The sequence below is a fragment of the Cariama cristata genome, unplaced genomic scaffold (genome assembly GCF_000690535.1).
Source record: "Cariama cristata isolate BGI_N322 unplaced genomic scaffold, ASM69053v1 scaffold1880, whole genome shotgun sequence".
NCBI classification, from domain to species: domain Eukaryota; kingdom Metazoa; phylum Chordata; class Aves; order Cariamiformes; family Cariamidae; genus Cariama; species Cariama cristata.
In genome coordinates this window covers 10187-27118 of record NW_009596161.1, presented here as the reverse complement: position 1 = coordinate 27118, position 16932 = coordinate 10187, and the positions used below count along the sequence as shown (strand labels likewise).

Genomic DNA, 16932 nt, shown 5'->3' with positions numbered 1-16932 from the left:
CTGCTGAACTGAGTGGGAATGGCAAGGACCTAATTACTACTCCTCATAACCAACATGAAAGTAGATCTTCCCATTCTTTACGTGAAGTGTTCAGAAATTGAACTTGAAACAGAAACGGGATAGTCTCTGGTATTATCAGGCAGAGTCAGACTGACGACGGTAAAAGTAACAGGAGCATTTTAAGGTAGATATGAAAACATACAAAAAGTTTTCTGTATGGAAAATGGAACAAAGTACTGTTCCAGGCAGTGATCTTACAGTACATAATTCCCTTTCACTTAACACAGGTAGCAGTTCACGGGTAGACACAACCTCAGAGTGACAAAGCTGGGCCTGCTCTCCCCTCTCACTGGATATGTCCTGGAGATGTGTCCTGGAGAGGGAGGCAGGAAAGGGCCGGAGCTGAGACTCCTGAGGGGTCAGTCAGGACCCACGGTTTACACGACAGCCCCACGGCCAGGTTTTAGGGCATTGCTGGTGATGCCCCTGCCGTAGCAGTGGAGCTGTCGATACTCTCAGTGCGCACCACGGGTTGTTGGAAAAAAGCCACGAGTTCGAGCTGAGTGAGTAAGTGGTTATCTGTGTTATGACAAAAGTGCTGGAGACAAGCAGTGGAAAGAAAGGCCAAGTCCTTCCTGCACCCCAAGAAATCCACTCCCACAGAAACAAACAACCCTTTTGCACCCTTTTCTCTAATACAGTGGAACTGCAGTTCCTTCTCCCTCTGATATCTTTAAACCAGCAGTCAGCGCACGCTGCCTTCGTATTTTTTTAAGGTTACCATCTCTGTCATTGAGCCATGCACCAGAATGCAGGTTAGTTTTGACAAGTCTAACCTTAAAGATAAATGGCTTAATTAATTGCCAACTGATTGGCAGAATCCAACAAGCTACAGCTCTGTTGCCTCTTAGGTAATCAGGAAATATCCTTGTGGATTGCTCCTAACAGCCTCTGGGATGCTAAACATAGCTCTAACCAATGACCTTTTCAAACATACCGGAGAAAAAAAAACCTTGGGTGAGCACCAAATTCCCTATAAAGAGCAGAACAATAGTCAAATATGTGGTACCACATACCAAACTTTAGCACGACTTCCCACTAAATACCACTGGTTTGTCTTTGGGTCTCACTTCGTGTTTTGGCTTGAGAAACCAGCCGTTCCTCAAAATGCAATGGCAAAGTCTACCAGTGTTAACTTGTCAACAAGTGACAACCAGATCCTGAGTCTCCCTAAATATTTCTGATTAGATTTCTGGGATACATATAGGTAGGCTAAGTGGATCGGTATGAGTTTAATATTGTTGGCTTGGGGTGATAGTATTTAAAGCTTCTCTGTGGCAATTTCCCTTTCCCCACCAGCTGCCAGTTGGCTTTCTTATGTTCCCTGTTATCCATGCTCTCTCCTGCAAAGAGCAGCTCTGGGAGTGAAAACAGGTTGTGATTGTTTACTTGCTTGCAAGCAGTTATTTACATCAACAGAGATCAGTCTCACTTGTTGGCAGCTGTTCAGTTCCTAAAGGGAAGGAGCTGATAAGAAGGAGACATAAATAATTACAAACTAGTAGAGTTGGTCTACTCTTTCCTACCCTAAAAGAACTGAGGTCTGCTTTCTGGTAATTTTATAGTCTTCTTTGAGTCCTCTGTGATTTGCAAGGATGTCAAGCCATAGTTTCAGCTATTACTTCAGCAAATACTGTTTTCTCCCACACAGCTGCTAAAAATAGAGAAGTACTCCTCTCAAAACACCTGACTTCCTTTTCCTTCAATTTTTTACCTTTCTGAAAACAGAAACTTACCCCCAATCAACTATTTGCAGACTTTTCCTGACTCACAGACAAAAGGAAAAAAAAGGTTTTCCTTATCAGAAGAAAGACGATTATCTGAGAATTTCTCATTTGGTTTTGGATTCTCACTTCATGCAGTTCACACCAACAGAAGACGGAGGTGCCATGCTTTCCCAAGAGAGGTCTTGCTAATCCACACTAAATTTTAGCATTTCTTGATTTCTCCTAAATTCCTTAAGCCTCAAGCATACAAAAAAATACAACTGCTTTTTCATCAATGTTTTTAAACCATCACCCTTAAGTCTGTTTCATGTGTTAACAAATTTAAATAGGCAGTACTGGTGCATTGGACAGTTGATCAACCAGGGTTAAAGGTTACAAATGAGTGCCTCCCCGTGTCCTGATCTTCCTAAACATCACTTCATTTGGGGGAGTAGCTACTGCAACGGTAAACACGTTTCCATTGTTATTGTAGCCAGGGACAAATTCTGTTTAATAGATTAATTGGGCACGAGCATGCTCTACTGAAGCCTACAAACTCTCGGAACTAGTAGGTTAACTACAACACTCAGAGCAAAATGATGTCAAGTACTTTATCAAGGGTGAACTTTTTCAAGGTCGTGCTATAGCAATCTCATTTCCCGTGGAAGACATGCCTAACGAAAGCTCTTAAAGTGGAAGTATTAATCACTCCTCCTTTTAAGTTTTGCACCAAATAATAGCATTTCTAGCAAAGACTATGTGTACTTGTGGGTTTTTGTGTTTATTGACTGCAGATAGGTGTACCTGAAGTGTTGGTATATGAGATGCTTGTGGGAATGTTATCTCTTGAACAACAAAAAAAGGGACGGGTGAGAGGGGACAAACTTATAAACTGCTAGGCAGAGATAGACTCCTTGGCAACCAAATACAAAATAGTTGCTTTGCGCCTTCTGGGCTTGCCAAACTGAATTGACTCTGCAAAGTTGTCTTTAGAGAAGAAAACATTTTTAGAAAAATGTGAGCTCTAGAGTGAAAGAAAACCAACAAAAATTATTATAGAAAAGCTATTGAAACTTATGCTCCGTAGTATTTAGATACCTTGATCATGGGTCACAGATGTTTTTAACAAAACCAGACATGTCTTTCCCCTGCTGTGCTCCTCCTCAAAACTGAGCTGCTGTGACTGACTTCATTATATGAAAGCCCTTCAGCTAGATAATCGCAAATGGCTTATATGTCTCCAGTGTAAATTATATCCAAAACCTATTTTTCTAAATTTCTTAGGTAATTTTTTTATCCTATCTACTGTTTGCTTCAGCAAGATTTGAAGCCAAAATGTTCTCTTCTTCTAACACAGTAGGACAGAAGAAATCCAGCTGCTTCAGCTGCAGTTAAGTTACAAGAAAAAGAAATTGGATTGAGGATAATATGTTCCAGTAAATCTATGTGCAACTACACCCATTGGAGCTTCAGCTTTTTTCTTGATGATAGACTATAGAGTTGTCCAGCAGAGACCAATAGCTTTAAGACAGTGTGTTGTTAGGGAGAATAAATCGGTCCAGCCAACAGAAAGTTCTTTGAGGGAATCCAGAGGCATGGGCTGCTTTTTAAGTGGTTATTTTGTGGCAGGAAAATTAAGGACAGCATTTCCATTTTTTCATGCTATAACAGTGCAAGATATTCTCATTCCTGAGTCCATGAAGCACTTCACTTTCTTCTAAATGGGACTATACTGCCTTACGTTGAATAGCCATGTGCTTCTAGAAAACATCCCTGCCAGTCCGACTAAAACCTCATTCCTGGTGCTTACATATTTTTGTTATCCAAAGGAGTTTCTGACTAAGTCATAAAGAGAAGGCTGTCCGTTCACCTTCGTAGGCAAGTTCTGATGTCCCTCAGTTCTCTCACAGATCTATTTCCAGGCTCCTGAGGTTTGATGTTTTGTTGAAAGCTCTTGCGCTTATACATATGTGATCATACACAAATGAGAGTTGGTAGAAAATTTTGGTAAAGGAACAATTTTTCTGCTGAAAATACCAATATGTTAAAATTAGAAAGTAGTCTGGGAATGTGTTGGTTTCAGCAGAACTGGAGAAGGAGACCAGACAGGTTTTAATGTGAGCTTGCCTAGCCTTGGACTCCACTAACAGGCAGGCTGCCTGGCAGGCACTTTGGGCATATCTCATTTTCTGTTTTGCCTCAGAATAAAGTATTTTCAGGGATTTGAAGCACTCAACCAAAGGAAAATTCCACCTATAACATGGATATACTTAGGATATCTGTTTTCAGTTTTTTATTTCAGCTCATTCTAGGTTGCATCCAGAAATGCCTGATGGCCCCACTGCATGTAACATGAAATTGTCCAGTTGGCTTCAATCGGAAGCATCTAGCTAATATTTCTACAACACTTAGAAAATTTAAAAAGTCATTTACAAATACACACTACTATTCTGTATTTTTCTTGAGATCTTTCACCTGCCTATGTATAAATTATCACAAACCAGTCTGAATCAATACCAATGCTATTCAAATCACAGCACAAGCCACACATCATACAAAAAGATCTCCCAGTTCAAACCAACTTTCTGAATCGAGTGCCCAAAAATATGTTATTTTTATAACATCCACAGCTCCTCTTAGTAATGAGCACTTCACGTTTTCAAAGCATTTAACAGCCTAACATATTTGCTGCTCTTTTTTCTCTGAGTTTAGCTGGCAGTAGTCCAGAACTGAAAAATTACATTTATGCATCCATTACAATTGCCAGAAGCACTGATCTTACGGAAATCCTTTTTTCAGTGCCCTGCCATTCCTAGGATTTAAGCTCCTCAATTCAGTTGAGTGCCTGTATCTTCCACTAATGTCTGTGCTGCTCTGTCTTTTTTGCTCTTATCTCCGTATGTCTTGTTACCACAATGTCTGGATGTCCCCTCCTTCCCTAGGCAGAGAAATCAAGCTTCCATTTTGATTTGGTATCACCAAGACTTTCTAGAAGAGACCTGATCAGTTCTTTAAACATTAACAGAAACAGTTCATCATGATGACTTCATGATCAGTGTTCATGACTCTGATACACCTGATTGCATCTGATACATAGACCTTGACTGTGAGAGAAAAAACTCAGTAGGTTTTGGCATGTGATCTATGATACATCTCCACAGGGACAGGAAATTAGTACCACCATCTACAAAGTAACACCAACCTCTTTGTAGTACTCACATGAATTAATGTTTCCTAGGTTCAGTATCAAAAAAGGGAAAGAATAAATGCATAAAATGATGCTGGCAGATACATCCAGTAATAAGTTAATGCCAGCTTGATTATCATGAAGACATCTGAAACACTCTTCCTCTTGAATTTGATACCATGTGGAGTTCACAAGTTAACGAGCAACTGCAATGTTAACATCAAGGAATACCTTTTTATTTTGCTGGTTTCTGTAAGAACAGAGGGTTTTTCCACAAAAACATAACCAAATTCTATCAATAGCACTGTATCAATGCCATGCTAAGTATTTGTTTTCACTATAGAAACAAACGGTTTCATCAGAGAAACAACATTAGCCTGTGGGGACATTAATGCATATTCATTGCACAGTCTATTACAAAATTGAGCTTCTAGAATAAGATGGATTGAATTTCTTACATAAATGATGGAAAAAGTCATCAATAATTTCAAAAAATGAAAATAAAACTTACGTAGCCTGTGGCTTTGTGCCCTGTGGTTAGGTTACTCTGTGCCTAAAGCGACGTCCGCTCAGATCAAAGTTCTTCCTTAGGAACTTTTGTAACATCTCTCTCCTGAAAAGACTCCTTGGTGCCAAACAATCTAATTGAGCTCAAAGCGAAGTGTTTTCATCTTTGGGGCTATTAATTTATCTCTCCTCTATCCAAATGCTTATTTTAACAAAATGTGAAGAAACTCAGTATCTCTGACATGTCTCATCCTCTGTCAATATTCGCTGAAACTTGCCAACTGGCTCAAAAATTTTTGGTAAGGCACTTTCAGACAGACGCGCTCAGACAGTGTGGTTGCATAAACCTCATTTCCTTAGGAAAAGAGGCTAAAAATTAATAACTGTCCCCATGTATTTTTAGAACAGCCGAATCTTGGAACTTTACAGAATCCTAAAGACAATTCTGTTTAATATTAGTTCACCTCCACTAGCAACTTAAGTCATTCCACCGTATCATCCAGTTGAACATGCAACCCTAAGCAGTAAGAGGAACATTCCACTTTAATAAAATTAATAGTTCTTGAGTTTCTTCCCTTTAATACTGCTCATCTTTTGGTATCTGAGGTTTATTATCATAGGCAAGACATCAGTTTACTACCTCTCTGTAGCTAGTATATAGACGAAAAGTAGCTACTGTAGTTTTAAATTGGAAAACTTGACAGTTCAATTTCTGTATAAAATGTCCAAATAAGTAACTGTTATGCTGGTAAGAAACACCTTGAACCCAATAATAATAATAATGAGCCCTAATTTACCCTTATGAAAGCACATCATGTCCAGACCTAAGCTGTGACATCAAGGTCAAAACCAGAATCTTGAAAGCAGTCATATGCTTATGATTACTCTGAACTTTAGTTGTTCGTGTTGGTCATCTTACAATCACATCATTAGAAAAAGCAAAATATCTGCTTGCATTCTAGAGATAATTGTGGAAAGGACAGAAATGGGAATTTGACAGTCCCTTTGAGATAAACAGTTATAAATAACGGGCTATAGGCTCCATTTACAGATAAAAGCAGAGGCAGGAGAACACTATCCTAACTTACTTGCTATATATATTTAGTTTCACTGACTGAGAGCTGCTACATTCAAAGAACCAAAAGATATGCAGGCAAGTGCCCCACAGTCATTAAAAGGAACCACTAGACCCTCATATTTTTGCCTTTTAACGTTCTTTACATCAGCAGCAGTTGTATGCAAAACAAAAACTGAGTATCAGCCAGAATGGTGGCTCTTAACTTCTTCAATTGCATTAACAGAATATGGCTACAGCATTTCTTACATGAAGTTGAGAGAAGTAAAAAAAAAACCAAACTGAGAAAGCGAAGTTTGAAGAGAAACAATAATAAGAAAACATTGCCATTTTTAATTTGTCCCAGTAATCTGAACTCTCTTCTTTTTGTGTCACTCACGGTGACACAGACTTTGGTACACAGAATTTTTTCTAAAGGGAAAACCCCTTAGCTGGTCAGCCCCCATTTTACAAAGATATTCTTGATCTTCTGTACTTTCCTCCCAAAGTTTTAAGTTAGCGACATTATTGATACTGCTCATATTTTTGTAAGGATCATGCACTTTTAAATTACTCAACAGGAATTCCTTAGATGAGTTGTTTTCAACAAGCTGCCAGGAACACGTATGTGCGGGTGCACGTGTGCCTCTCTGTGAAGAAGCTGTGGGAGTCAGCCTGAAGGAGGAGAGGGATAACAAAGTAAATTTTTCATAGGAAACTGAGCCGACACCCCAGTTCTCTGGTGGCAAAAAGAAGAGCACTCTCTCATCCCCTTCCAGTCTTGGCCAACTGGTTAGTACTGGACCCAGCACCATCAGATCATTTGCTGACATTCTGTAACACCTTAAGGTATCAAAAGCTACTCACGTTCTTGCCGGGCCAGATTTCTGCCATTACAGTGAGCTGACTTAGTTTAGGAGGACTGCAGTGAAGGCCAGAAGTAGCACACGTTATGCAGCAGAAATGTGTGGCCAGGAGAGAAGAAGGGAAGGTGAGAGAGGGAACCTTACCCATTTGGTATTGGTAAACTATTATGCCAGTTCTTGTGAAACCATACTCTCTGGAAGACATTCTCCTTATCTTTCCCATGCAGCCAACAGAGAGACAGAGAGCATCCCCTAGGAATGGTTCAGAGCAAGAGCGGCAGTTCTCTCTGAGTCACCATTTGGAGGAGTTGTTTCCCCATAAATCCTAAGGGAGCCTGGAGAGCAGACTTTGTTGCTAGGCAAAATCTGCATTTGTGAAATGTTCTGCAGTCAAACCAGGTGGTCTGCAGTACTTGCCAGATGACTTGCTGTCTTACTTTTCAATTATTCTGTACAATTATCTGAAATTTAACAGGTGATTATGATCCACAAGGAGCACTAAGAGAATAATAGTGGACAGTACTTCAAGATGCTAAATGTGTATTACTAACCTGACAGACGACCATCCACTTTTCCCTGCTAGGCCAGGTTTCTGTTGGCATAACAACTTGAACTGGCTATCCAAGGATATCCAAGGACAACTAGAGCTGGCAGGAGCAAGCTGAATGGCTAAGGCGGACGGCGGGAGCAGAACTGGAGGTGGTTTGTTAGCAATGGGCTGTTAAGATCAGCTCACCCCATCCCATGGGAATTTATGGGATATAAAGGCTAGTCTAACTTTTAAATGAGAGCAAGGTCTAACACTCATTTAACAAGTGGCCAAACCAGCACAAAGAAACCTGGAACACCTGCAAGTTCTCACTTAAACTTTCACAGTGTTATATGACAAGAAAGTGGCAGGCTTGAGAACACAATCTAATAGTCCCTCTCATGGGCCTCCCTCTTGCCTTAGCCTTGCCTCCCTTTTCAACCAGCCTGTGGTTTCTCTACTGAGCGCCAGCAAGCCTTCCAGCTGTGCTAACTCCAGCAGTGATGCTGACATCCGTTTGCTAAGAACTGGACTGAGACCAACAGCTCCTTTTGTATCTCCCCACAGTCATTACTTCTTCTTCTTCACTATTGACTTGGACAAGATTCAAACCAGTTGCCTACGGGTGAAAGGTTCCTTCTCCCGTCATAAATTCCATGCTTTCTCTTTCCCCTAGCTTCCATCTGTCATCTCCTACCCCTTCTTCCTCCCAGTGGCTCTCTGAGCTTCTTCACCATTTTCAGCTGTCCCACAGTTCCAACTCTTTGTGCCTATATCCCCCTTCTGATCTCCAAAACCGGCTAGTCCTTTTTTCTTTGTCCTTCCTGCTGAAGTCTGCTTCTCTTTGCTCTTGAGCTACCCAGCTCCTGTATTGCTTTTCCTCCAGTTTCAGCATCACTGGCACCAGTCTCAGTTTCTATGACAATCCAATCTAGCCTTCCGTCTCTCGGTCCCAGGTTCCTGTTTCACCAGACTCAGCGAAGCCATTTGTTCTGCTTCCTTACTTCTTGGTTCAAGTGCTACCCACCCAGGTTCCCTCTAAGCTTCTGGCCCGCAATTGAAAAATTCAGCTAGCCAGTCAACAGCAGCTGAAAAAAACAAAATTAGGAGTCATAGGACGTTCCAGAGAAATGGAAAAAATAGGACAAGATGGTTGGACTGCAGTGAGTAAAAACAATAGGGAGTATCTGAGGGCAAAAGGTACGATGGATCCACCTCGCTTACTGAGATATAAGGCCAGTTCACCTCAGTGCAAACCTGTGCAAACTCCATTGTTTTTTTTTCCTGGAACCTGAGCTGGTGCAGCTGTGCAGCACAGGGCTGCATGGTGCTGTAGACAGAGCCTTAGGCTGACACAAGGTGGCCTCTATCACTCACAGAACAAAATAACATATGCCAGCAAGCAGTCCCCTCTTCTCCCCGAAAACAAGTGAAACCATAGAATCATAGAATCGTTATGGTTGGAAGAGACCTCAAAGATCATTAAGTCCAACCGTATACCCAATACCACCATACCCTCTAAATACACTAAACCATGTCTCAAAGCGCCACATCTAAACATTTTTTGAACACCTCCAGGGATGGTGACTCCACCACCTCCCTGGGGAGCCCGTTCCAATGCTTAACGACTCTTACAGTGAAGAAATTCTTCCTAATATCCAACCTGAACCTCCCCTGGTGCAACTTTAGACCATTTCCTCTTGTCCTATCGCTAGTTACTGGGGAGAAGAGACCAACCTCCACCTGGCTACACCCTCCTTTCAGGGAGTTGTAGAGAGCGATCAGGTCTCCCCTCGGCCTCCTTTTCTCCAAGCTAAACACCCCCAGCTCCCTCAGCCGCTCCCCATCAGACTTGTGCTCCAGGCCATACTGTTCTATTACCAGTCACCACTTCAGCGTGTGAGTGCATGTGGGCACACGTATCGCCATCCTCTTCTTTCAATGGCTTGAGTCGCGCCTTCCTACTTCTGGTTCTTTGCCTCTACAAATGCAGCAGAAAAGTCGGACCATCTTCTCTACCCTTTGTCTATGGCCAAAGTAGCCTGGAAAGGCTTGGCAGTGTAACATTCCCCACCACAATCACACAATTCTAGCACTTTGAGCACCTCCACTGGATTCTGGTTTTGCTTTATGATCATTGCTACCCAGTGTCTAAACAGGGGTCAACAATCTTATTATCAGGAAAAGTGACTGACCTCACCCCTCACCACTCAGTTCACATGCACGTGAACATAATATTCCAGACTACAATTGAGCCACTCCAGTTGTAACTAAATGTATATACGTTTCAGAAACATAAATTTATCACATAAATTAGGCTCCACTTACAGTTAAATGATTTAAATGTGTGGATTTGCCAAGTAACTTCATTACCATATGTAACTCATCACCAATACATATTGTACTTTTCATTCAAAAGATAAAATATGAGGGTTATACCCTAACACCTTGACATTTGGATGTGATTATAAGCAAGTGCATAACTGAGTTCAGAAATCAACTTCAAGTCAGGCACACACTTCTTTTCCTGGACTGAGGACCATATGGCAAACAGCTGGACTCTAACATCCATATATATATAACATATATACCTTACGGCTCTTACATAGCAACAAGAATTGGTTGGTTAGGATCAATGAATTGCTATTGCCTGTCACAGCTGTTTCTCAAGCCCTCACCTCTTTCTATACTTGTCAGTGAGATCCTCTACTCTGTTCTCGGGGATTTCAGGAGCTAAGTATTTCACAGTACTCCCAGTGAAGCTGAAAATTACCTAAGTGAGAAGGTTTTCAGGACTGGGAGGGGGAGTTGTCAAGCAAACCCACTCACCCCTTCAACTGTGTTGTTTTGAAACCATAATTTCAGCCTAGAATAACTCTGCTAAAATAACGCAAATTCCAGATTTAATTAGCAAAAAATAATTCCCTTTTCTAACACTTTTTATAAAGTTCCTGAAGAAGAATGAGTTTACTCCCTTAAAAGAGACTTGAAGCATCAGGCACACTACAAATGTTACAGGAGACGAGATTATTCTGATAATTTCAGAATGCAAGAGGAAGGTCACCTCCTGGAGCACTTGCTGTTCCCTCGCCTTGCCTGTTTCTGGAAAGTTAGGTTCTTTCCAGCAGAACTGGCTCCAGATCAGAACAGACTCCAGTCCCTCTTGGATAGAAACTTCCCACAAGTTTGTACATGACTTTTGTGGTCGTTGTGGCATACAAAGGACAAAAGGACAATGAAGGGACACTGCACATCCAGCTCCTCCAGGCTACATGAATATCAACTACATACTTGGAAGACTGGAGTTGTTATGAAAACAGTCATCATCATCATATCAACTCTACATAAATCACCCCAAACCCACAGATATAACATGAGAAAGTTTTCTAAAATTAAATTACAGGTTGTTCTCATTATAAAATTAATTGTATTTTAGATTAGCACTTTACTGCTTTAACAATGTTTAACGTCAATGATATTTAATGTTGTAAAGTATGTTCTCTCCAAAACAGAAAGTTGTTATATAAATAAACACACCATGTAGTTATTGGGATAATTATTAGGCCAAATATGCATAAGACAAAATGCTGGCCAAAAACTATATTTAAGAAGTTTCCTTTAAAGCAATCTTGCAGAAAAAACTTTTAAGAGAGGTCAATTTAAATATTCTTTCATTTAAGTTAGAAATCCTTGTACTGTTGAAAAAACAAGAGTTTTTTGTTAGCAATACCAACATTTTCTCCAGTTTTCCAGTATGAGGGTGTGTGTGGTATAATTTTTTTTTTTTTTAAAATGCTCATTGCAGAATATAAATATATGTTAAAGGTCAACCTTAGTCTGAGATAAAAGCAACACAGATGATGAAACAAATGCATTTAAGCAAGATTACTAAGTCCTAACCTCAAATAGGTTTAAATCATGACTATTCACATATTTAAATCTATACAAATGACATCTGTTTAAGCCTTCAGAATTATTCTATACTATAAGCATAGTACTCGAAAGAGGCCCTATCCTTTTACTTGGCAAAATTTCATGAATCTAAAAATCCTTTTAAAAAAATCCATACATGATTTTGAGGGGTGAAAGGAAGCGAGTATTTATAAGACCATCTATTTTATGTCAAACAGAAGCATTATAATTCATTCTTATAATTACCATATATTTCTCTGGGCAGTTCCTGAGTACAGTAACTGATAATGGTTTTTCCAAAATGCAGTCAGGCCATAGAAAAGTTCATCCGAGACAAACAGAATAATTTCAACACTCTGCATTTCTTTAGGACGTATGCTAATTTTATAATAAAAGCAAGGACTTTTGGCTCAGTTTGCATTCACTACAGCCATTATAACTTCTTTTGCTTCAGTGAGAGCACAACTGGACCCTTTCTACAGCTAAGATGACAAATTATCATCCTGTTAAGCAGCATTCAAAACAGTAATTGAGATCTTGCTAAACTTGACAGATAACATAAGCAGCTCAAAGAAAATAGTAACAGCTGTATTAATATATTAACCTCTGTTTTACAAAGGGTAAATGGAAGCCTTAATTTTTTCCTTGCATGTACTACATACATGGTATAATGAAAGACTTTTTGCTAAATTTGTACTCATTATATGTTCAAGACTGTAAATTAATTCAAGTTAGTAATGATATGATTATATATTTGCCCAAGAAATTACTTGGTTTGGCACTTCAGCGTGAGCAAAATGGACTTACAAAAATGTGACGTATCTGATCACAGCTGAACCTTCCACATCTCATGCTAAAAACTGCAGTGCCTGAAGCTAGAACAACGTAAAGCAGCTAAAGCAGTAATAAAAACTGCCATAAGTATATAGGACTTCCCCTCAGAAATATAAAAGACAGAGTGTACATCTTTGAAGATAAATATCATGTGAAGAAAAAAAAGCCCTCCTCTGGAAATGTTAATGGATACAGCGGCTGATATATTGAGAAACTGGCTTTTCCATTGCTTTCAGTAGGATTACTCATGCAAGAGGTTTCCAGCGCAGGAGCTCAAGTACTACAACTTCTGACTGAATAAGTGGACAGTTTCAGATTTTTCTTACACCAAAGATTATGTGAAAATGTAGGTACTTACACAGTAAAATGATAGATAAAACACTTCCATCCACTGGGCCTCTCCAGGAAGTTGTAGACATCTCCCTGCGTACTAGTTTTAGTTAAATAACGGCTATGGAAACACTTCGTTGTACAGGCCCTGTAGACTTCATTTTCTGTCAAGGTTGCAGTCTTTGTGCCTTCCTTAGGGCTGCGGGGAATCCCGGACCCATTATTCACCGAGGTTTCTGGATCCACTGCCACGGAAGAATACTGCATATTGCTTAATTTCCCTCTGACTTCCAGCAATGCTGCAGATTTCCTATTTCCATTCAGACTGCTAAGCTGGGAAGTGGAGCCTTGAACTTCTCCACAGCAGTTATACACGGGGTGCCCAACAGTTTCTTCACTATCCCAGGATATTCTGTAACAACGCACAGGTATTACTAACCCTGATCAATATTTAAAATCATGAAGAAGGTATTGTATGTCCTCCCTGCCCAGGGTGTTCTCCAGCAGCTGATAAGATAACGTTCTGCTGTTATCACAGAGCTTCTCTCTGACACAAGCCTCAGCTGTCAGCCTGTCATCTGCTGTCACTCACAGTCTCTGAAATTAAATCAGAAAAACATATTAGACAATGACACATGCTAGACAGCAGAAGTAACAGGAGGTTGGGAAAGAAAAGAAGTTAAGACTTTTGAAGGAAGAAAGAAAACTAAGATTCAAAGTTCCATTTGTTAAGAAGGAAGCTTAAAACTATTTAAATAGTGCAACACTAGTACAGCAGCAGACTTGTCTTTAGAGCTGATCCCATGATATTATTTTAAGCTGAGCAGTTCTTGAAGTGTCCTGATTCGAGGTGGAACTGTGAAAGTTTCCCGGAATTTATAAACTTGCTGTTGCCTAAAACACACGCAATTGAGGATTTGAAACACCTACACCTCAAGAGATCTTATCTAGCATGTCAATGTTACAGAAGGATTTTGAGACTTGACTAAATTATTTCAGTCACCTCATGGGATTTGATCTTGCAGTCCACAGTACTCCAGAACAATTTTTCTCCAGTGTAAAAAGGAGGATGCCATTAACGGTAACTGTCACTGGGAGGTTAATATTGTTACAAGGGAAAGGATCAAAGACTCCTGGCCTGATTCTTGATTTTCTTCAAGCCATTTAATGCTGGCTGCTAACTTTGCTACTCTTAAGCAAGTACCTAGAGCAAATAGATTAGAAAATAAAGCTCTTATAGATCAAGATATATTTCATGGAGCAGATTTAAATTGCTGTTAATACACAGATACTTAGCAGCAATATTAATCATTTTGTGAGACTGAGAGCAGCTGTCTCTCTGAAGTGTCATTTTTTTGTACTGCCTCATTTCTTACACGTTGTCATAAAAAGCTTCCTTATTTAAAATGCTTAACTAAAATGAAAATATGAAAATATTATGAAAATATGAGAACATTAAAAGTATCATGAGAGGTGACTAACTTGAAAGCACTGCTGTTGTTAATATCAAAATTATGTCTGTAATGTCATATGTAATGTACCGTGGTATCTGCAATATAAATCCCACATGCCTAGGAGTTGCAGCTGGCTGCTCCTCTGTCAGAGGAGACTCACTCCCACATTTTGAGCTACTTTAGCCCCAGGAGAATAGAGTAATTTAGAGAGAGAGCACCTCAGCCTTCACCCCCTCTTTTTAAATGAAGCTTATTTTTTGTTGATACTTAAAGATCCTCATGTGTAGTGGATGAACTCCCATGGTAGTACATCTGAACACAGCCCTCTAAGTTATTCCACAAAATATTTACATAGAATAGTGGACTTGTTACAATGTGCCCATTTCTTAACACTGGTTATGGTAAGCTGGACTGATGCATTTCTACATTAGTCCTACAACAGAGAGAGAAATACTTCCTTTCCCTCCTCACTTCTCTTAACAATGAGAAGCTGGAGGGACCAAACAGGAAAGTTAAAACACAAAGCCCTTCATCCCAGTCAATCCACAACAAGAACATAAGAAACACCTATGAGAAGTACACTCCCTCTGTGTCATTCATTTTAGGGTGCTGAGGCAGCCTAGCCAAGTGCTTGTAGCAAAGGCTGGCTACCCAGCAGTTGCAAACAGTGCTACCTAAAATTTGCTAGCCTTCTTAATCGAAACAGGGGATCCCACACCGTCAGACATAAAGCACAGAAAAACCCGAAACCAGCTGGCAAACAGTACCTACTTTCTCTTGTCACATCTCCTTCTATTCCTTCCCTTTGCTGCTCCCCCAGCTCCATACAGCAGGCTCCCCGGGTAGGTGGCAGGGAGAGGAGCCGCTGCCTGACTCTGCCCCCAGCTTATCAAGTCCCACCCTAAGTAAGGCAGGGTCCCTCCCTTTTATCTGCCTTATGGGGCTGCCCTCCCCAAGAGAAAGAAAAAGGGAACAGTTCTGGTGATTTCAGAGAGGAGTTACCGCTGCTTCTTCCTCTTTTCAAAACCAGCAATCACAAGCAACAGCTTAATTTTGCTGAGGGTTGTCCTCCTTTCCCTCCCGGTCCTTTTCTTATCTGCATACACTTAATTGCAATGGGTTAAAAGTGGCATTTCCTTACTGCACATCTTTTAAAAAACTGAATTAGGTGTTGCTTGTAGCTAGCTGGAGGCTCTGCAGCAGGCTTTCATATTAAGTCTAAACAGGCAGCTTCAGTTGCTTGTTTTTTCCCATCAAAGTTTTGGCAAAATCAAAAGCAGCACTTCATTATGTTAGATTAAGTAATGGAAAATCGGAGTTCTCCATTGTTGTTGCCTTTCTGAACTATGGCTCTTTTTTCTAATTAATTTGGGAGGAAGAGAACCCCAAATATAACCATTCCAGCATCAAACTCCCCATTTTATTATTGAACTTTCTAATCAGGAAGGAGAAAATGAATACTGCTATTTCTCTCTCCTCCCTTCTGTAACAGAAATCAGAGCGTTGTCCGAAACGTCAGCATTCTGAACATGAGTTGCTTCTCAATTTCCCACAGTCATGTGGCTGAGAACGAAACAGAGGTAACCATTTCATCTTTTGTTCTGGCAGTGGAGGAACGTTGTCATTGTATGTGGTCTTCAACTTTTATAATTGTTCATGGGGCCTCTCATTCCATGGAAAGATTACCCTAGCAAATTACTTTCTTAGTTTCCCAGTTGTATTTCCATACCACTGGAAAAAAAAAAATGTTGTTAGTTCCTTTGTTTTTCTGATAAACATACTCTGATCATTATGTTTTGACTTCCCTGAAAAATTATACCCTCCAGAACATTGTCCTTGGGTGCTGTGTGACTCAGGTTACGCCGCGCGCACCCTTGCATACACTATTTTGGCTAGGACTGTAGGTGAGCCACTGAGAAGGACCAACACCCAACTGGAGCCACAGAAATCCTCCTCCAGGTTTTTGCTCATGCTTCTTCCTTGAAATGCATTCTGCATCAATTAATACTTTTATACTCTCTGCTGTATTAATTTTTCCAGACAGTAATTTCCTAAATGCAAAAATTGCCATCTGTTTTCCACTCTGACCTCTCCTGAATATAATTGTTCAAGGTCTAACTAACTAGCCAAAGTATGTAGGAAAAAAAGCATTAAAAAAAATCCAACAACACAAAAAATAATTATCTTGGATATTTTAAGGTTTAAAATAAGTTTCCTTTGAGGGAAAAGTAGTACCCAGCTTTACTACAAATGCAGAAACCCAACCTAATAGCAGCAGGTCTGAAACCACTGCAGAAATAGAACCCAGAGCACCTGACTCCTATTTCTTGGTCAAGGAAAAGATGATTTAGTGTTAAATTAGATTGAACTGTGGAAGACATGAACTCATTCCTTCACACACACATCCCCAACTGTAGTATTTCACATCTTTGGGTCAAACTCTCAAAAGGCAATTAGTCACCTAATTTACGACATGTGTGTGAAATGGAAATG

The 16932-nt window shown here is 40.1% G+C and overlaps 1 protein-coding gene across 1 annotated transcript in view; it reads right to left on the bottom strand.

Moving 5' to 3' along the window:
• The window catches only part of LOC104165159 (potassium voltage-gated channel subfamily KQT member 1-like), a gene marked incomplete at both ends in the record, with an annotated part of 65885 nt that overhangs the window by 47889 nt on the left and 1064 nt on the right, over window positions 1-16932 (bottom strand). Inside the window, one exon of the mRNA XM_009704725.1 lies at window positions 13014-13397. Coding sequence (XP_009703027.1) covers window positions 13014-13397 — 384 coding nt within the window. The remainder of the gene's footprint in view (window positions 1-13013; window positions 13398-16932) is intronic.